The sequence below is a fragment of the Stomoxys calcitrans genome, chromosome 3 (assembly GCF_963082655.1).
Source record: "Stomoxys calcitrans chromosome 3, idStoCalc2.1, whole genome shotgun sequence".
Classification (NCBI taxonomy): Eukaryota; Metazoa; Arthropoda; class Insecta; order Diptera; family Muscidae; genus Stomoxys; species Stomoxys calcitrans.
In genome coordinates, this window is record NC_081554.1 from 51796820 (window position 1) to 51819774 (window position 22955).

General features: G+C 37.5%; 1 protein-coding gene across 1 annotated transcript; it reads left to right on the forward strand.

The window, feature by feature from the left end:
• The first annotated feature begins 203 nt into the window (after positions 1-203).
• Positions 204-21162, forward strand: LOC106085797 (lipase 1). Its single transcript, XM_013250211.2, has 7 exons — positions 204-357; positions 14078-14274; positions 14338-14515; positions 14685-14896; positions 18937-19086; positions 19151-19282; positions 20752-21162. Exons 1-7 carry the CDS (start codon positions 204-206, stop codon positions 21160-21162), a joined length of 1434 nt encoding a protein of 477 aa, XP_013105665.2.
• The last annotated feature ends 1793 nt before the right edge of the window (positions 21163-22955 follow it).

Here is a 22955-nt window from a genome sequence, read left to right on the forward strand (position 1 = left end):
AATTACAAACATAAACAATTTGGCCACCCCCGCAGCGTATAAAGGAACGAGAATGGCAATAAAATTCGTATGCGTCACTGCATTTTCGTTTCTTTTTCGCCTTTTGCTATGTCCCTTTGGCATAAGAACAATATGGACAATTATTTGTAGCCCCTTGCAATATAAGATTGCTCACCATATGCTATCGGAGGAGAAACAGAAGAATGCCAGGTACCGGCGATCGCACACGCATACGCCTGATGCAATCAAAGGATGTTAATTCGCTGCAGGCACAACTTCTCTACAGTACAAAGTCCAACACAATTGCCGAAATAAACGTTACCATAAATCATGGACAATTAACTGAAATTGTCAAACGTATCTGTGCAGAAAATTTTAAATACAAACGGACATGTTGCATGGCCGGACGACTTTGCATCATGACAATTGGCTAGGGTGTTGAATTGGAGAAAGGGTAATGAATGTCACAACAATGAAAACAAATCAAAATTCTTTGTAATGCAAAAGAAAACAAAGAGAAAACGAGATAATGAAAATTATTGTCACCTCCTTTTGTTGCCTCGTTGATATCTACCAACAGCAGTATTTGTAGCATGGGGTCATAATTCATAACGGGAGGCCACAGTGGCGCAATGGTGAGATTGACCCGCTATAACGCACAATAGAACGCCTGGGTTTGAATCCTGAAAAACATAAAAAAAATTTTCCAATTGGAAAACCTCCCCCATGAAAATCTTTCGCACAATTTCACTCTTTGCAGTTACATCTGCCCATAACACGTCCCAATATATATAATAGAACCTGTAAAGTATGTATATTTGTATACTCTCCATCATAGGATAGGGGCATACTAATTTCGTCATTCTGTTTGTAACTCTTCGAAATATTCGTCTAAGACCCTATAAAGCACATATATTATTGATCGCCGTGAAATTTTAAGTCCGTTTAGGCATGTCCTTCCGTCTGTCTGCAGAAAGCACGCTAACTTTCCAAGGATTAAAGCTAGGCTATTGAAATTATGTACAAATTTTTCTTGTTAGTGTAGGTCGGTTGAGATTATAAATGGGCCACATCGGTCCATTTTTGATATAGCTGCCACATAAACCGATCTAAGGTCTTGAGCCACTAGAGGGCTCAATTCTTATCCGATTTGACTGAAATTTTGCATTACCTATTTCGTTATGACTTCCAACTACTGTGATAAGCATGGTTCAAATCGGTCCATAACCTGATATAGCTGTCATGCAAACCCATCTTGAATCTTAACTTCTTGACCAACTAGAGAGATTAATTCTTATCCGATATGGCTAAATTTTTAACAAAGTGTTTTGTTATGACTTTCAGCAACTGTGCTAAATATGGTTCAAATCGGTCTTTAACCTGATATAGCTGCCATATAAACCGATCTTGGCTCTTGCCTTTTTGAGCCACTAGAGGGCGCAATTCTTAACCGATTTGGCTGAAATTTAGCATGATTTGTTTTGTTATGACTTCCAACAAATGTGCTAAGTAAGGTTCTAATCGGTCCATAATCTGATATAGGTGTCATATAAACCGATTTTGGCTCTTGATTTTTTGAGCCACTAGAGGGCGCAATTCTTAACAGATTTGACTGAAATTTAGCATGAAGTGTTTCGTTATGACTTCCAACAACTGTGCTAAGTAAGGTTCTAATCGGTCCATAACCTGATATAGGTGCCATATAAACCGATCTGCGATCTTGGCTTCTTAAGCCTCTAGAGGGTGCAATTCTTATCCGAATGTGCTTAAATATTGTACAACGGCTTCTCCCATGACCAACAATATACGTGGCGAAATTCTTATCCGAAAGGACTGAAATATTACCCAATGACTTCTACTGTGATATTCAACATTCAATTCATTTATTGTCCGAATAAAACTAATACGTTATATAGCTCCAATTGCATGACAATTCATATCCAATATTCTCTGTTAGCCTAAAAAGGGATACCGGGCAAAGAACTCGACAAATGCGATCTATGGTGGAGGATATATAAGATTCGGCCCGGCCAAACTTAGCACGCTCTTACTAAATAGTTTCAGATTTAATTTAATTTTTAATATGTGTAATAATTTTTAAGAGTGATCTGCTATTGCCTGCAACAGAGGGCTGTAAAGTTAGTGGTTTGTGTCTCCACTAGTTAAATTCGGAGTATACCGTACCGTAAATCTCGGTACCTCAAAGACTGCTCGTCAACTTAGCGTCCTGGTTGTTATTGCCCTGATGACTAGTTTACTGTCCGTTAAGATGTTCACACTCGACGTCCTTGCGTTAACACCACACCACTTCTCGCATTCCGTGATTGCCAGGATCTTCGCCGTGCAGTGCCTCGCACTCGACCACAAGTGTCGTCTCAGGTATCCAATCAGATACCTCTTCCGTTTCTCTTCCATTCCATTCTCCCATCGCCATAAGCCTTGTAGACGCAGTGGCTGCCTCACACTTAATCTGTATGTCTATGGGGCGGATATCTAGAATAGTCTCCAGTACCGCCTTCTAGATCTCCGACCCATAGACATACAGATGAAGTGTGAGGAAGGCACAGCGGTTAGGAGACTTAAGGCGACCTTTAAATTAAATTTAAAGATAGCGTTTTTATTTTAAAAATGTTTTTCTTTGGCTTGTTTTCATTGCTAAAATTCTACGAATGAGGAAAAATCTTGAATTTTGGCCCAACTTTTTTCTCCAGTGCATATAGGACAAACTGATACAAGCAGAGTACACTTCCCTAATCCAAGGAGCCAGTCTATCGGCCACAGTTTGCAATTAAATCGTTGATCCATTATTAGGGCCTGCTGATTTAAAGGAATCGAAACTTGTTATTGCCCAAAGGACTTTACTTAGTTAAAATTTTCCCAATAACCTCCGACGTATATATAGCAATGGGTACATATTCAGGCGCCACCTTGTCCGTTGGGAAGTTTAACGGGAAATTTGTATTTATGAGAAGTTTTAGTGTTTCTTCATTAGACATTGTCCACATATTCGCTGACTTTTAATTGTATCCTACCGTAAAAGGTTTGGAAGCTAGATTCCGTTGCCTAGCGGTCGTTATTAGTTTGAATCGACTCCTATAACGACACGCCTAAAACAATCGCTAGGGATTTGTTGGTTAATGTATTTCAACCATATCCCCAGCATACTTACAGTCTACCCAATGGTATCTTTTAAAATACCGACCAAACCATTAATCCAGTGTTATTACACATATTGGAAAATATCTTCGTTTGAAGGCTTACAAATTGAATCACAACTCTACCATTTTCAGTCGTCATAGTAAATAATACGACTGATTTCTTACTTGTCTGTTTTCATATGGCAAGCGCATCGTTGTAGCCATTCAATAAATAATGAAAAAATAATTCAAATAAACATTCATTCACTACACATTTAAATTCAAATTGCGTTACCATCAAATTTTTAAATCCCGCCCGGAAATTCATGGGATGAGGTGTTAATGGAAATGTGTGTTTGAGGAAAAACAGCAAAAACACAAAATTTCAGGAAACAATTTCCAACCCTTTAGTGGAAGGGGCTTGGAAAATCTGAAAAAGGATTTTTACTTTGCCAAAATCAAAAAGTGCCAAAATAAGTCATAAAAGGCATTTAGTTCGGCCAGGCCGAACTTTGGATACCCACCACCTCGGGTATATATGAAAACCCCCCTTTCGTAACAATCCGGTGAATGTTGCATAAATTATGCACCTAAATTCGGTACGGACACTGAGTGGTCTAATAAATATAAGTCACTGTTCAATATTTTACTTTAAATTTCAAAAAAATCGGGTAATAAATAAAGCTGTTATGGGCTTGAGACCCTTTATTGGCACATCGGTCTATATGGCAGCTATATCTAAATGCAGACCGATCTTTACCATATTTGGGTCGGATAGCGGGTGGCCTAAAACTGCTTACCGTTTCAAATTTAAGCGAAATCGGATAATAAATAGAGCTTTTATGGGCTTTAAACCCTTTATCTGGATATCGGTCTATATGGCAGCTATACCTGAATATAGTCCGATTTGATCCATAGTTAGGTCGGGTATCAGGAGGTTTCAGGTAACCCTCTGTTTCAAATTTCAGCGTAATCGGGTAAAAAATAAAACTTTTATGGGCTTATGACCCTTTATCGGCAGATCGGTATATATGGGAGCTATATATAAATATAGTCCGATATGTACTATATTTGGATCGGATGTCGGGAGGCGACACACGGCTTCAAATTTAAGCGAAATCGGATGCAAAATAAAGCATTTATGGGTATTAGACACTTTATCGGAAAATCGGTCTATATAGCAGCTATATCCAAATATGGTCCGATTTGGTCCGTTCAATAACTTAACCAGCGTGCGTAAAAAGGACGTATCTGTATCAAATTTCGGCTCAATACCTCATTTTTTTTTTAAAAATTTCGATGAAATTTTATCTAAAGACAAAATTTCGATGAAATTTTCTCTAAAGAAAAATTTCCAAAAAATTTTCTCTAAAGAAAAAATTTCCAAGAAATTTTCTCTAAAGAAAAAATTTCCAAGAAATTTTTTCTAAAGAAAAAATTTCCAAGAAATTTTCTCTAAAGAAAAAATTTTCAAGAAATTTTCTCAAAAGAAAAAATTTTCAACAAATTTTCTCTAAAGAAAAAATTTCGATGAAATTTTCTCTAAAGACAAAATTTCGATGAAATTTTCTCTACAGACAAAATTTCTATGAAATTTTCTCTAAAGAAAAAATTTCTATGAAATTTTCTCTGAAGAAAAAATTTCGATGAAATTTTCTCTGAAGAAAAAATTTCGATGAAATTTTCTCTAAAGACAAAAGTTCGATTAAATTTTCTCTAAAGAAAAAATTTCAATGAAATTCTCTCTAAAGAAAAATTTCAATGAAATTTTCTCTAAAGACAAAATTTCGATGAAATTTTCTCTAAAGAAAATATTTCGATGAAATTTTCTCTAAAGAAAAAATTTCGACGACATTTTCTCTAAAGAAAAAATTTCAATGAAATTTTCTCCAAAGAAAAAATTTCAATGAAATTTTCTCTAAAGAAAAAATTTCGATGAAATTTTCTCTAAAGAAAAAAATTCGATGAAATTTTCTCTAAATAAAAAATTTCGATGAAATTTTCTCTATAGAAAAAATTTCGATGAAATTTTCTCTATAGAAAAAATTTCGATGAAATTTTCTCTTAAGAAAAAATTTTGATGAAATTTCGATGAAATTTTCTCTATAGAAAAAATTTCGATGAAATTTTCTCTTAAGAAAAAATTTTGATGAAATTTTCTCTAAAGAAAAAATTTCGATGAAATTTTCTCTAAAGAAAAAATTTCGATGAAATTTTCTCTAAAGAAAAAATTTCTATGAAATTTTCTCTAAAGACAAAATTTCTATGAAATTTTCTCTAAAGAAAAAATTTCGATAAAATTTTCTCTAAAGACAAAATGTCTATGAAATTTTCTCTAAAGAAAAAATTTCTATGAAATTTTCTCTAAAGACAAAATTTCTATGAAATTTTCTCTTAAGACAAAATTTCTATGAAATTTTCTCTTAAGAAAAAATTTCGATGAAATTTTCTTTTAAGAAAAAATTTCGATGAAATTTTCTCTAAAGAAAAAATTTCAATGACATTTTCTCTAAAGAAAAAATTTCAATGAAATTTTCTCTAAAGAAAACATTTCAATGAAATTTTCTCTAAAGAAAAAATTTCATTGAAAAAAGAAGAAAAAATTTCAATGAAATTTTTTCTTTAGAGAAAATTTCATAGAAATATTTTCTTTAGAGAAAATTTCATTGAAATTTTTTCTTTAGAGAAAATTTCATTGAAATTTTTTCTTTAGAGAAAATTTCATCGAAATTTTTTCTTAAGAGAAAATTTCATCGAAATTTTTTCTTAAGAGAAAATTTCATCAAAATTTTTTCTTCAGAGAAAATTTCATCGAAATTTTTTCTTCAGAGAAAATTTCATCGAAATTTTTTCTTCAGAGAAAAATGTCATCGAAATTTAGTCTTTAGAGAAAATTTCATCGAAATTTTTTCTTTAGAAAAAATTTCATCAAAATTTTTTCGTTAGAGAAAATTTCATCGAAATTTTTTCGTTAGAGAAAATTTCATCGAAATTTTTTCGTTAGAGAAAAATAAAAAATTAAAATTTTCTCTACAGATGAAATTTTCTCTAAAGACAAAATTTTGATGAATTTTTTTTTTTATAGACCAAATTTTTATAAAATTTTCTCTAAAGACAAAATTTCTATAAAATTTTCTCTAAAGACAAGATTTCTATAAAATTTTTGCTAAAGACAAAATTTCGATGAAATTTTCTCTAAAGACAAAATTTCGATGAAATTTTCTCTAAAGACAAAATTTCGATGAAATTTTCTCTAAAGACAAAATTTCGATGAAATTTTCTCTAAAGACAAAATTTCGATGAAATTTTCTCTAAAGACAAAATTTCTGTGAAATTTTCTCTAAAGACAAAATTTCTGTGAAATTTTCTCTAAAGACAAAATTTCTGTGAAATTTTCTCTAAAGACAAAATTTCTGTGAAATTTTCTCTAAAGACAAAATTTCGATGAAATTTTCTCTAAAGACATAATTTCGATGATTTATGCGCTATTCCTTTCTTAACTCTTTTTTTGGGTGGGCCTAAAACTCCCCACAGTTGTTGCTTTAAAGAATCATTTCATTAAATAATATTCGTTGCTACGTTTGTGCTGTTTTATCAACTTTTTTGATATTTTAACATATTTTTTTGTTTTTTTTTTTTTTTTTTTTGTTTATCCCATACGTGTTTGTTTTTCAAGCAATGCCATTTCCTATCTGTTGCCAGATACAATGGCAACGAGTGTTCCCATCGTATGCCACCTCGTGCCAGCCATCCAACCCCATCCAAATAATATTTGGCCATATTAACAGTCATCATTTGCCCTTTCCAAAGTGCTGCCATCTACCATCCACCATCTGAACGCGCCCCAGCAACCATTGCTTTGTTTTATTTTTATTATTATTATGCGATTCGAGTAGGCTTTGAATAGGGGCCGTAGGTCCGATTCTGAAATTTCTCTTGGCATATTTTTGGGCACTTGGAATATTAACCGTTTTTTAAATACAGACGTGAGTGGAAATGCCAAAAACAAAGGGGCCACAAAATCGCGCCATTGTAAACTCAAGCTTCACTTGTAAACGAAATGGGGCTTTTTTATGTGATTTCCATGAAGCACTCTGAGTTTATGAATATGATGACTGCCATGATGGTCTCTAGCAGAAATATGGACGAATGGTTGGCCATAAAGCAAACAGTCGTGGGGCTTTTTAAAGAATTTATGAAAAGTTAAAAAAAAAACTATATGTTGGTGAAAATTTTAATGGTATGGTAAATAAATATAGCAACGATTGATTGGATTTGCAGTAGTAAACTTTAAATAGCAATTCAAATGAATGATAGTCAAGGTTTAAACATAACAAATTTCCAAAAATAGAAATCATCGATCATTAAACTCGTCGCGAAAGCAAAGTTACCCCTAATAGACAAAAGACTTAAAAATTGGCAAATCATTGAGCTCGTCTCGAAAGAGAAACAAACAAAAATTGTAGAAATTAATAATCTTCGCCCTAACAGGCAAAAAACTTGAAATATGAAAAAAGCCCGGCCAGGATTCGAACCTTGGCACAGGGTTGCTCCCGGCCAGCGAGAGCCATTGCCGAAGCCATCAATACAACTTCCAACCGATGCACAAAATCATGTGCAGTACGGAAGAAGTGTAATTTGTCACAGAAAGAATGTCTGTCATTACACAAGAATACACGCATTGGAAAAAGTACAGCTAATAGACAGGGTTGTCGAGTGTGGCTAATGTGCTAATTGTCTCATAGATGTGTTTTCGCTATTAATACGATTCAAATACAACCAACGCACGACCCTTGAAGCCATCACACCTAATATGATTGAAAGGTCTTCTAACCAAAGACGAAACGCGTCCCATAGTGATTGGTGTGTGTTGCTATCTTTGGCTTACCTTTTCCATTTGCATCTCCGATCATTGAGCTCGTCTCGAAAGAGAAACAAACAAAAATTTATGCCTCCATAGCAGCCATATCAAAAAAGGGTCCGAGGTCGGTCTATATGGCAGATATATTCAAATCTGATCCGATCTGGGGAAATCGAATTATAAATGCGCCTTTTATGGGGCCAAGAAAAACTAAAAATCAAGAGATCGGTCTATATGGCAGCTATATCCAGATCTGAACCGATCTGTGCCAAATTAAAGAGAGATGTCCAAGGGCCTAACACAACCAACTGTTCGGACAATAAATAGGGTTTTATGGCTTTTTTAAGACCTTAAATGGGGAAATCGGTCTATAAGGGCAATCTCACGATATCGTCCGATCTAGGTCATGCTCGAAAAGGATGTCAAGCAGTTTCAGTAAAATTGGGTACTTTAATGGGCTCAAGATTTCAATTCGGCAGATTGGTTTCAGCTTACGATAAAGAAAAAATTTCTATGGAAAGTTTCAGCTCAATCTCTTCATTTTTATTTTTTTCTATTCCCTTTGAATGTACGCATATGGTATTTAAAATACAAACAAATTAAAAGTTAAATGGAAATGAATAACTCACCATTTTATGCACTCATGTAATTTTTATTCCTTACTCTTCTGCTCTTATTCTAAGCAACTTTGTTGTTATTGTTATTGATATCCACGTCAGTTCATAACTTTCACCACTTGCTCTTCTGCTCTTAGTCTAGGCAACGTTGTTGTTATTGTTATCCACGTAAGTTCAAATTTTTCACCACTAATAGTAAACTTCTACACTAACCCATATCAGGTACATACCGTAGTAACATAACTTTGCACAAACGTTATTTGTTGTTTTTGTTATTGGTGTATCAATCAAAGTTCGTTCATATTATTCACCACACCATTGTAATTCGACCTTTTACACGACCTAGGAACTTTACTTTGCAAGGCAATAAGAGCGAGTGAGAATGAGAGAGAGAGAAAACACACCACTAAACCGCTTTGTTTACATTTTTCATTTCACCATCATTTGCTCTTGGTAGGTTTACGAAAATTTTATATTCACTGCAGAAGCTGCTGCAACTTTAAACACTTTTTTCAGAACATTTTATATATATGCAAAGATTATTTTTGAACTTTATAATAAAAAATACACTAACTTAACATTTTACAACATTTTCTTAAGTGTTTAATACTTTCAACAACTTTACTAAGAGTTTTAATAGGAGCTTTTGACATTACGACCGAACCGATTGAAATTGACGAAAAAACTAAAGAAATGGGTTACCATGTGTTACCATTCGTTATGCAAAACAGAGCATGGGGAAAACATTGATGGCTCATGTGAGCTTTTTATTCACCATTCCTAGGTTTAATCTATCTTGGTCCCTAGACCATTTTGGAGTTAGGTTCTTTTTATGCGACTTTAAAACATGTACTTTCAGAATCTTTCTGAATTTTCCGAATCTTTATTAAGTTTAGAAGATATTGAGGTGTAAATATGGCAAAAATATATTTTTTAAAAAACTTGCAAACACGTTTGAATTATAAACAGTAAAGCGGCGAATTGAGCAAGATAACATTAAACCGACAATTTGTTAAAAAAGCCATCTGTATGTTTTTGGCCCGAATATTAAATAAAATATTACTATTTGGATCCTTTAACTACTTAATATTTTTATACCCACCACCGAAGGATAGGGGTATATTCATTTTGTCATTCCATTTGCAACACATCGAAATATCCATTTCCGACCCTATAAAGTAGGGTTGCCCAAAAAGTAATTGCGGATTTTTTAAAAGAGAAAGTAAATGCATTTTTAATAAAACTTAGAATGAACTTTAATCAAATATACTTTTTTACACTTTTTTTCTAAAGCAAGCTAAAAGTTACAGCTGATAACTGACAGAAGAAAGAATGCAATTACAGAGTCACAAGCTGTGAAAAAAAACCGCATTTACTTTTTGGGCAACCCAATATATATATTCTTGATCGTCATGACAGTCTGTCGGTTGAAATCACGCTATTTTCTTTAAAAATAGAGATATTGAACTGAAACTTTGAACAGATTCCTTTTTTTTGTCCTTAGGTAGGTTAAATTCGAAGACGGGTTATATCGGACTATGTCTTGAAATAGCCCCCATAAAGACCGATCCCCCGATATAAGGTTTTAGGCCCACAAAAGCCACATTTATTATTATGCGATTTTGTCGAAATTTGGGACAGTGAGTTGCGTTAGGTTCCTCGACATCTTACTGTAATTTGGCTCAGATCGGTCTAAATTTGGATAAAGCTGCTATATACACCGATTTCTCAATTTATGGTTTTGGGCCCATAAAAGGCGGACTAATTGTCCGATTTCACCGAAATTTGTCACAGTGAGTTGTGTTAGGCCCTTCGACATTCTTCTTAAATTTGGCCTAAATCGATTTAGATTTGGATATAGCTGCCATATAGACCGATCTCTCGATTTAAGATTTTTTGTCCGATGTCGCGGAAATTTGGGAAATTTGGTGAGTTGAGTTGGGCCCGTCGACATCCTTCTTCAATTTGGCTCAGATCAGTCCAGATTTGAATATAGCTGCCATATAGACCGATCTTTCGATTCAAGGTCTTGGAACCATAAAAGACGGATTTATTGTCCGATTTCATTGAAATTTGACACAGTGACTAACATTAGGCTATTCGACATCCGTGTCCTATATGGTCTATATTTGGATATAGCTACCAAAAAGACCAATATTTTGTTCCATAAAATTGAACAATAACTTGGATTAACTTATTGGACCACACAATGTCCATGCCGAATTTTGTCTAAATCAGACCATATTTGGATATAACTGCTATGGTTATTCACCGGTTTATGACGAAGGGTGATTCACATATATACCCGAGGTGGTAGGTATCCAAATTTCGGCCCAGCCGAACTTTATGCCTGTTCACTTGTTACACCCTAAACCATACAAAAGTCGATCTAACCACGTCCGTCCGTCCGTCTGCCTGTCGAAATCACGCCAACTTTCGAAGGAGTAAAGCTAGCCGCTTAAAATTGTTGCACAAATAATCTTTTTTAGTGTAGGTCAGTTGGGATTGTAAATGGGCCATATGGGTCCATGGTTTGTTGCCATATAAACCGATCTTGGATCTTGACTTCTTGAGCCACTAGAGGGCACAATTCTTATCCGATTTGGCTAAATTTTGCATGAAGTGTTTTGTTATGACTTCAAACAATTGTGCTTAATGTGAGTTAAATCTGCCCATAACCTGATGTAGCTGCCATATAAACCGATCTTTGATCTTGACGTCTTGAGCCACTAGAGGGCGCAATTATCATACGAGTTTTCTGAAACTTTGCAAGACGTATTTTGTTGTGAATTCCAACAACTGTGCTAAGTATGGTTCATATCGGTTTATAATCTGATATAGCTCCCATATAAACCGATCTTGGATCTTGACTTCATAGGACTCTAGAAAGTCCAATTGTTATTCCATTTGGCTGAAAATTTGCACGAGGTGTTTTGTTATGAGTATGGTCCTGATATAGCTGCCATATAAGCCCATCTTGACTTTTTGAGCCCCTAGAGGGCGCAATTTTCATCCGATTTGGCTGAAATGTTGCACGAAGTGTTTCGTTATGACTTCCAACAACTGTGTTAAGTATGGTTCAAATCGGTTTATAACCTGATATAGGTGTATATGTAGGTTGACTTCTTAGGCCTCTGGAGGGCGCAATTCTTATCCGACTTGGCTGAAATTTTTCACGAAGTGTTTTGTTATGACTTCCAACAACTGTGTTAAATATGTTTCAAATCGGTTAACAACCTGATATAGTTGCCATATAAACCGATCTTGGATCTTGCCTTCTTAGGCCTCTAGAGGGCGCAATTCTTATCCGATTTGGCTGAAGTGTTTTGTTATGATTTTCAACAACTGTGCTAAGTATGGTTCAAATCAGTACATAACCTTATATAGTTGCCATATAAACCGATCTTGGATCTTGACTTCTTGAGCATCTAGAGGGCGCAATTCACATTCGATTTGGCTGAAATTCAGGATGACGTGTTCTGTTATAACTTCTAATAACTGCGCTAAGTATGGTTCAAATCGGTCCATAACCTGATATAGCTACCATATAAACCGATCTTGTATCTTGTTTTGTTGAGCCGATAGAGGGCGCAATTCTTATCCGATTGGGCTGAAATTTTTACAGCTGCTCTCCCATGACCTTCAACATACGCGTCCAATGTGGTCTATAGCCTCATACAGCTTCCATATAAACCGATTTCCCTATTTTACTTCTTGAACCTCTAAAGGTCGGCCACCGTAACGCAGAGGTTAGCATGTCCGCTAAACGCCTGGGTTCAAATCCTGACGAGACCATCGGAAAAAATTTTCTGCGGTGATTTTCCCTCCTAATGCTGGCAATATTTGTGAGGTACTATGCCATGTAAAACTTCTCTCCAAAGAGGTGTCGCACTGCGGCACGCCGTTCGGACTCGGCTCTAAAAAGGAGGCCCCACTGAGTTTTAACTTGAATCGGACTGCACTCATCGATATGTGAGAAGTTTGCCCCTGTTCCTCAGTGGAATGTTCATGGGCGAAATTTGCAATTTGAACCTCTAAAGGGCACAATTTTGATTCGAATTGGCTGAAATTTTACCCAATGACTTCTACTATGGTGTGCAATATTCATTTCAATTGGAGGGGAAAATCACCCCTGAAAAAAAATTTTTTCTGATGGTCTGGCCGGGATTTGAACGCAGGCGTTCAGCGAAGTAGGCGGACATGCTAACCTCTGTGCTACGGTGGCTTCCTTATGAATATACTTTGTGTGACTTATGAATGTACCCTACTGTAATAGGTTTGAAGACAAGCAACCCCTACAAAGCACCAGAACTCCACTCCAAGATTTTTCAGAGTCTTTTACGGCTCGCTTTTAGATTTTCTTCCGCTCAGCCTTACAGACTTCCCAGTCGTGTGGTGCCCTTGGGACTTTCGACCTTTTGAAGAGTATTCTGCAACGATCCTTAGACCATCCAGTTCTATGGTCTTCCACAGCGGTCGCTGTTTTCCCCTTGGTTTGGCGCTGGGTCATGCAGACCTTAACGAGTGATTTAGGGCTTTTCTTAGCCACTTGACGATTACATCAATGTGCTCCGCAGATTTCACTTCCTTTTTAGAGTCGACAAGGGATAGCCGTGCAAAATATGTGCCGAAACTGATCTCGATCCGCCTTTCTATAGCCGAGTGACCACTTCTGCAGTATTCTCTCAAGGGCTGAAGCTAATGTAGTACATGATCAGAGAAGCTCTGGTCATTCAACTCTGACTTCAATAACAAATCCTTCCACTGATATTCTCCGATGCAAAAGGTAACATTTTGAAAGAGTATTTGAACCTGCTTGGATTTAGCTTTAAACACCTTTAAAACTTGCACAACGCCATTTGAAGAAGCAAGAATTTCGGCTATCTAAGCCGACTATTCACTTAGGGTCCTTTCTTTTTGGGCTACCTTATGATGTAAACTTTCAAAACACCGACCAAATGTCGTCTATCAGTGATGGCAAAGTAAAACTTCTCTGCACAGCTGTTGCTCATAGAATTTCCCGTCTATTTTTTTTCCCAAAGTTATTAACCTCTGTGTTGCTGACAAATAATATAAATAACCTTCTTGCAATGCTAAGGTCAAAGCTATAATGTGGCCATTTAAAATTGAATTCAAGCAAAGAAAAAAATGTTAAAAAAATCAAGTTCATATATAAAAAATTTTGTCAAAACAAAATCCATGCTTGAAACCCATTAGCCCCTAAAGAGGCTATGAACTTTATTGGGAACATTTTATGGCATTACTCTAAACTGATTGCTGATTGATTTCAATGATAGGGCGGCAATTAAATGTAATCGAGTAGAACTCTTGCATGAAATTTTCCCTTGATGCCGTGGCTTTTGGCAGTAAATGGCAAACATCCAATGTTTTACCTTCGCTTTAAATGTCGAAGCAACACAAGCCACAATATTTGCTCATATTTTGTGTGCTGGCAATTCAAGAAATTTTGGGTACATGCCAGACAGCCAGTGAGTGTTCACCACGCTTTGCCCACACTGTGCAGGACAACCCGTTTTTTTGGAATATCTTTGGGAAATCGAAGAAAAAAGGTAGCGGTGGTTCAAGCAAAGACATAGATGAGGGATCTCGAGAAATTGATGAGAACTCACCGAAATATGAAAAACTCAAATGGACAACGGTGAGACAATGCATAATTTCAGTGACTTTTGTTTCTGTGACTTGTCGTTCCCCCGTCCCACAGAGTGATTGGATTGAGAAAAACAATTTCTCTTTGGAAGTGCACTACGTAGCCACCGAAGATGGTTACAATTTGACATTGCATCGCATGCCACGACCAGGCTCCAATCCCGTTTTATTGGTTCATGGTTTGTTAACCTCCTCCTTGGCCTGGGTGGTGATGGGACCAACGAAAAGTTTGGGTAAGTAGACTGAGGATTCCCTTTTTGGTGGTTCTTCCTCAGCAGCAACGCTAATTAAACACAAGCGATTCCCTGCATTTGTTTTCATGCTGTTGGGGACGCGGGAAGTTGTTCGCTTCGTTAGTTATGTCTTGCTATGTGATGAGGACGGTATTTGACATCCTTTTAGCCTTTCAGCTGTTTAACAACGAACACGATGTTTGGCTGGCCAATTTGAGAGGGTCTCCTTATGGACGCAATCATACACGTTTCTCCATCAAGGATGGCGACTTTTGGAGTTTTAGCTATCATGAGTGGGGCCGTTACGATCTCCCAGCCATTGTGGACCACATACGCAATGAAACTTCATTTCATCAAGTGTGGCTAATTGTTCACTCCCAGGTGAGTGGTGAGAGGACAAATAATTCCCTACCCAAACAGAAAAAACAAATGAGAAGTACACACAGAAAAATGTTCACAGGTAAAATGTTTGCAACCCATGGACATATCCATATCCATATTTCCATTATTCAAGAAATAACATATGATGAAATGATGAGTGTCCATTTTAGTTCTAGGTTTTCAAAAAACATTAGAAGAATGATTCATGTAGTTTTAGTCCCATTACACTGTGGAAAAAAATTAAATCTTTTTGCAAAAATTACAAGAAAGGGGACCTAAAAACGAGGTAAATTTCCTCACCCTTGGACATTTTAATTCATATGCTACTAAATTTTCCATAAATACCTCTCTCATATCAATGTGTGCAGTGTGATTAAAGTCTAAGCTCAATGATGGGGCCCTCCTGCGTCGCGTCCGAACACCGCATAGTGGGATAGAACCACGGATGTAAGCACGGATAGAGATATCTCTTTAAAAGCGGTTAGAGCTGAGGTGTTGGTGAAATCACACACAAAACTTCAAGGCCATAGGTTTTCCGGGAGCCTTTTGTTAAGCCCTCGGTATTTCGAAAATTTGTTGTGGCTGCCAGATCTGCATTTGTGGTCCGATTTCCAAAATTATTTTTTTTGCTTTTTGCTTCTCAAAAATTCCAAAAAACATGTAAAAAGGTGTAACGTTCAGCCGAACCGAACTTTGGATACCCAACACCTCGGGTAAATATGTAAACCACCTTTCGTCATAATCTGGTGAAAAATGCATAATAAATGCCTCCATAGCAGCTTTATCGAAATATGGTCCGATTTGGATCAAATTCGGCACAAACTTTAAGTGGTCTAATAAGTAAATGTCAGTGTTAAATTGTGTAGAACAAAATATTGGACTTTTTGGTAGCTATATCCAAATATAGACCGATCTGAATCATATACGATTCGGATGTCGAAAAGCCTAACATAAGTCACTGTGTCAAATTTCTGCTAAATCAGATTATAAATGGGGCAAAGACTTTAAATCGAGAGATCGGGCTATATGCCAGCTATATCCAAATCTGAACCGATCTGGGCCAAATTGAAGAGGGATGCCGAATGACTTAACACAACTCACAGTCCCAAATTTCAGCGAGATCGGACAATAACTGCTCCTTTTATGGGCCCAAAACCTTAAATCGAAAGATCGTTCTATATGGCAGCTATATCCAAATCTGAACCGATCTGAGCCAAATTAAAGAAGGATGCCCAATGACCTAACACAACTCACTTTCCCTAATTTCGGCGAAATTGGACAATAAATGCGCCTTTTCTAATCCCAAGACCTTAAATCAAGAGATCGCTCTACATGACAGCTATATCCAAATCTGAACCGATTTGAGCCATATTACAGAAAGATGTCGAGGGACCTCATTGTCCTTAATTTCGGCAGAATCGGACAATAAATGCATCATTTATGGGCCCAAGACCTTAAATCAAGATATCGGTCTATATGGCAGCTATATCCAAATCCAATCTAATCTGAGCCAAATTAAAGAAGGATGTTGCATGACCTAACACAACTCACTTTCCCAAATTTCGGCGAAATCGGACAATAAATGCTCCTTTTCTGATTCCAAGACCTTAAATCAAGAGATCGGTCTATATGGCAGCTATATACAAATCTGAGCCAAATTACAGAAAGATGTCGAGGGACCTATCATAACTCACTGTTTCAAATTTCGGCAGAATCGGACAATAAATGCACCATTTATGGGCTCAAGATCTTAAATCGAGAGATCGGTCTATATGGCAACTATATCAAAATCTGAACCGATCAGAGCCAAATTAAAGAAGGGTGCCAAATGACCTAACACAACGCACTTTCCCAAATTTCGGCAAAATCGGACAATAAATGCGCCTTTTCTGATCCCAAGACCTTAAATCGAGAGATCGGTTTATATGGCAGCTATATCCAAATCTGGACTGATCTCGGCCAAATTGAAGAAGAATGTCGACTGGCCTAACACAACTCTCTGTACCAAATTTCAGCAAAATCGGATAATGAATGTGGCTTTTATGGGCCTAAAACCCTAAATCGGCGGACCGGTCTATATGGTAGCTATATCCAAATCTGAACCGATCTGAACCAAATTGAAGAAGGATGTCGAAGGGCCTAACACAACTCACTGTCCCAAATTTCAGCAAAATCGGACAATAAATGCGCCTTTTATCGGCCTAAAACCTTAAATGGAGAGATCGGTCTATATGGCAGCTATATCCAAATTTCAGCAAAATACGACTTTTATGGGCCCAAAACCTTAAATCGAGGTATCGGTCCATATGGCAGCTATATCCAAATCTGGACCGAAGAAGTTTGAAGAAGGTTATCGAGTGGTCTAACTCACAGTCCCAAATTTTAGCAAAATCGGATAATATATGTAGTTTTTTTGGGCCTTCGTTGGATCGGCCTATACGAGGGCCATATGAAGATACAGTCCGATAAAGCCCATCATCGAACTTAACCTGCCTATGGACAAAGAAAGAATCTGTGCAAGATTTCAACTCGCTATCTCTATTTTTAAAGACTGCAGCGTGATTATATGTACGACGATCAAGAAGGGTCGGAAATGGATATTTCGATGTGTTGCATGAAAGAATGACAAAATAAATATGCCCCCATCCTTCGGTGGTGGGTATAACAAGTAAGAGCGTGCTAAGTTCGGTCGGGCCGAAGCTTATATACCCTCCACAATGAATCGCTTTTGTCGAGTTCTATGCGCGGAATCTCCTTTTAGGCAAACAAAGAATATTGAATAAGAACTGTTATGCTATTGGAGCTATATCAAGTTATAGTCCGATTCGAGCTATAAATGAATGCTGAACATTGTAGAAGTCATTATGTAATATTTCAGTTCATTCGGATAAGAATTGCGCCCTCTAGAGGCTCAAGAAGTCAAGATCTCAGATCGGTTTATATGGCAGCTATATCAGGTTCTATACCGATTTAAACCTTACTTAGCACAGTTATTGGAAGTCATAACAAAACACCTCATGCAAAATTTCAGCCAAATCGGATGATAATTGTGTGCTCTATTGGCTCAAGAATTCAAGATCCAAGTTCGATTTATATGACAGCTATACCAGATTATGAACCGATTTAAATCATACTCAGCACAGTTGTTGGAAGTGATACCAAAACACTACGTGCAAAATTTCAGTCAAATCGAACGAGAATTGCGCCCTCTAGAGTCCCAAGAAGTCAAGACCCAAGATCGGTTTATATGCCAGCTATATCAAAACATGGAGCGATTTGAAACATATTTGACGCAGTTGTTGGAAGTAACACCACAACACCACGTGCAAAATTTCAGTCAAATCGGATGAGAATTGCGCCCTCTAGAGTCTCAAGAAGTAAAGACCCAAGGTCGGTTTATATGGCAGTTATATCAAAACATGGACCGATTTGAACCATTTACAATACCAACCGACCTACTCTAACACAAAGTATTTGTGCAAAATTTACAGCGCCTAGCTTTACTCCTTCGAAAGTTAGCGTGCTTTCGACAGACGGACGGATATGACTAGATCGACTTAAAATGATATGACGATCAAGAATATATATACTTTATGGGGTCTCAGACGCTTATTTCGAGGTGTTACAAACAGAATGACGATACAGTCATTGGAAGTCATAACAAAACAACGTAGTGTGCAAAATTATTCCAAATCAGACAAAAATTGCGGCTTGCATTGGCTCAAGAAGTCAAATCGAGAGATTGGTTTATATGAGATCTATATCCAAATCTGAACCGATATAAAATCGCTTCAGATTCAGATATAGCGTCCATATATTAATAACGTCCAATTTACACTTATATCCTATTCTATAGTCGGGACAGCCCGAATTTTGCCTTTCCATAGTAGATTTTAAATACAGTCTAGCCTTATGGATTTGTAAATTTTTTTCAATTTTTTTCTGCGTGTACGCTTTGAGCAAACATTTGCCTACCAGCACAAACACTCCTACGTTTTCGGTGTTTTCGTTAGTAAATGTGCCTTTCTTTTCACTTCTAGGCTTTTAATGCCCTACTGGTTATGTGCTCCTTGCTGCCTCAATACAATGAAAGAGTGCAGTTTGTTCAGGCCTTGGCACCAATAGCCTCGTTGAGAAATCAGGTGAAATTCACAAATGATGATGTAAGGAAGGTTTTCAAATTTGTTAAGGTAAGTAAGAGGGACTAAAAACAAAATTTCTAAATAAAGTTTATCTCATTTCGTTTACTTTCAGAAAAAAACTAGCGCCAATGACTATGAGCTGTTACCAAAAAATTTTATGCGCGATAAATGTTTGAAGTCATCACAGAGAACCGAATGTGAAAAATGGTTTACACTTTTGGCAGGAAATGGTCAATATGAGAGGGTCAGGCTCAAGTGTTGTTGTTTTTGTACCCATCACCATAGGAGGGGGGACTATACTACCCATTCTGTTTGTAGCACCAGAAAATATTGATCTACGGCCATGGGTTGTATATTTGTAGATCGTCTTGATATTTCGAGCCCATCTACCCATGTCCACCCGTCCGTCCGTGTGTAAAAACCGCGATAGCGGTCGAACTTACTACTACTACTCTACTCTACTCTACTCTACTCTACTCTACTCTACTCTACTCTACTCTACTCTACCCTACGCTACTCTAATAACCTGATACAGCTCTCTTGTAAACCTATCTCCCGATTTCCTAGCTACCTGATACAGCTCTCGTATAAACCGATCTCCCGATTTGACATCTTATGCCCCTAGAAGCCGCAATTGTTGTCCGATACTCTACTCTGCTCTACTCTACTCTACTCTACTCCACTCTACTCTAATGTACTCTACTCTACTCTACTCTACTCTACTCTACTCTACTCTACTCTACTCTACTCTACTCTACTCTACTCTACTCTACTCTACTCTACTCTACTCTACTCCACTCTACTCTAATGTACTCTAATGTACTCTACTCTACTCTACTCTACTCTACTCTACTCTACTCTACCCTACGCTACTCTAATAACCTGATACAGCTCTCTTGTAAACCTATCTCCCGATTTCCTAGCTACCTGATACAGCTCTCGTATAAACCGATCTCCCGATTTGACATCTTAAGCCCCTAGAAGCCGCAATTGTTGTCCGATTGGGCTGAAATTTTGTTCTTAGTATTCTGCTACGACTTCCAACAATCGTACCGAGTAAGGTTCGAATAGGTCTATAACCTGGAGTAACTCTCGTATAAATCGATCTCCTGATTTGACATCTTAAGCCCCTAGAAGCCGCAAGTGTTGTCCGATTGAGCTGAAATTTTGTTCTTAAAATTCTGCTACGACCTCCAACAATCGTGCCGAGTATGATTCGAATCGGTCTATAACCTGATACAGCTCTCGTATAAACCGATCTTCCGTTTTGACTCCTTTGGGCCCTAGAAGTCGCAATTGTTGTCCGATTGAGCTGAAATTTTGCGCTTAGTGTTCTGCTAGGACACTAGTAGCGCAGGGGTTACCATGTCCGCCTATGGCATTGAACGCCTGGGTTCGAAGCCTGCAGAGACCATCAGAAAAAATATTCAGCGGTGGTTTTCCCCACCAAATGCTGGCAACATTTATGAGGTACTATGCCATGTAAAACTTCTCTCCAAAGAGGTGTTGCACTGCGGCACGCCGTTCAGACTCGGCTATAAATAGGAGGCTCGTTATCATTGAGCTTTAACTGGAATCGGACTGCTCTCATTAATATGTGAGAAGTTTGCATATTTTAGCAGAATCCATGGTGCTGGGTTCCCAAGATTCGGCCTGGCCGAACTTAGCACGTTTTTACTTGTTTATTAGTTAATTAATGTTCTGTTTTCTTAGACCATGAATACTCTGCTCTATGGACAACTTCTACAGGGAGGCTCCATAAAAGAAGCAACCCATTTACGCCAACTATGGAAATCTGGTGATTTCGTTTGGTATGACTATGAACCTCAAGGCAATCTTTTGCACTATCGCACTGTTGAGCCCACCAGCTACAACTTGTCACAGGTTCGAGTACCCATGATCTTATACTTCGGAGACACTGATGCCATAGCCACACCTGAAGGTGTACACTCTATCTATGCCCATATGCTGGAGGGTGTTAAGGGTGTCTATCGCATTTTGGCAGATAAATTTAATCATTATGATTTTTATATTTCATCGGATGTTAAGAAGTTGGTCAATGATCGATTATTGGAACATAAGGAAAAGACTTTAAAGAATCAATTGAAATATGTCATTGAATAGATATTTTAAATAAATATAAGATAATTTTTTATACATGTCTGTTTACGCTCTTTTGTTTTGATCTTAAAAATCCTGTATCGATTTTTCGAACATATTCTAGCTCGAGATCATTTAAATGCAATGCTTTCCATTCAAAGAATAGCATAGCAAGGAACTTATTAAAGTTTAGTAAGAGTGTGCTGTTGTCATATCGCGATTTCTGATACGCCATGTATCTTCATCAACTCCTTTGTCAAATTGATAAAGGTGCTCTACATACCCAACGACTATGGAGTACAGTGTAGAGCACACATTAGTTCTGTGCTGTAGGTCAATGTGGCCTACGCACAAAAATCACTTGCAGAGACATTCGACGTATCTTCAAGGGCACAACGAAAAGAGTTTGGCAATGTTGACGTGTTTTTTTGTTCTAAGCATTGATGATTACTTTATGTGGGAATAGTGGAAAACAACGAGCTTGGAGTGTTCGAGAGAAAGATTCCTCGTAAAATATATGGACCAGTTTGCGTAATGGAGAATATAGGCGACGTATAAAACACGAGCTGTATTACGACGATAGCATAGCTACACGTGTCAAAATACAACGGCTGCCTTGGCTAGGTCATGTTGTCAGAATGGATGAAGAAGCTCCAGCAAAGAAGTCTTTTGAAGGCAAACATGGTGGTACACGCAAACCGAGACGACCAAAAGCTCAATGGAAAGATCAAGTGGTGGGAGACACCGCGAAAGTAGGTGCCAGAGGTTTTAGAATGAGCGCAGAAGATCGAGGCTCTTGGATAAAGGATAACGGCGCAACTCAGTCGACTGATGACAAACATAGGTGGGCCTCTCCCGATAGAGATATGCTATGGCATCCTCCTCCATATCATTCGACACTGCAGACGGCATGTCGAGCGAAATGCCTGCTTTCGTTATAGCGTACGGCGGATCTTAGGATCATATCATCCCACCGGACGGTGATGGAGCCCCCAGTACTTGTTATAGCCGGAACAGATCCAGGGGCCATAGATTCCAAAGGATTATAAACGGGCAATACTAGAGGAGACTATCCAGAGATGACAACGAGTGAAAACCGGAGTAGGTGGAGGCGACGACTTATTCCCGACGTACGGATGTGAAGATAGAGGATGCAGTGGCGTAGAATATGAATGCGGAGGTCTGGAAGAAGATATAGATAATCACAGGATATGGGATGCACCTCTAGGGAGAGTCAATCCCCTAATAAGCCGATACCATAAAGCGAGGGACGTGCTCGTTGCAGGCGTAAACCAGTTTGCCATCCTGATCCCCAAAAATGAAAGAAAAAATGCTGAAAATTGTTTGATAAGCTTTACATGTCGAAATCAGGGGGAAAAAGATAAAACACTACAATCTGTTCATTTATTAAAGGAGAAGGGGTGATGTATGCTTCCCTTCACAATCCAAATGGCACACGACCTTATCATCCTATGTAGAGAGGCTAGGGAATGACAAATAAAACACTGTAACTGTTACTGGTTTTCATGGAACATTTTGTACAAAAATTCACCTGGACCTTTCCTCATTACAAGATGCTTTCAATCAGCTTGCATCTCAAAGATAATTAAAAATAAAACTGACCTAAATCACAGTTTTGTATTAATAGTGGCAACATAGCCTCTATATGTTGAACTGCAACAAAGAGATTAACAGAGACCACGGACAGGCCTGCAGCAATGGAAGTTTTTGTGACTAATGTGCATTCACCTGTAACCGTTCGCTACGCCGGCTGGCTGGCTCAACGACGCAGCTTATTTACCCCGAATGACCAGTGT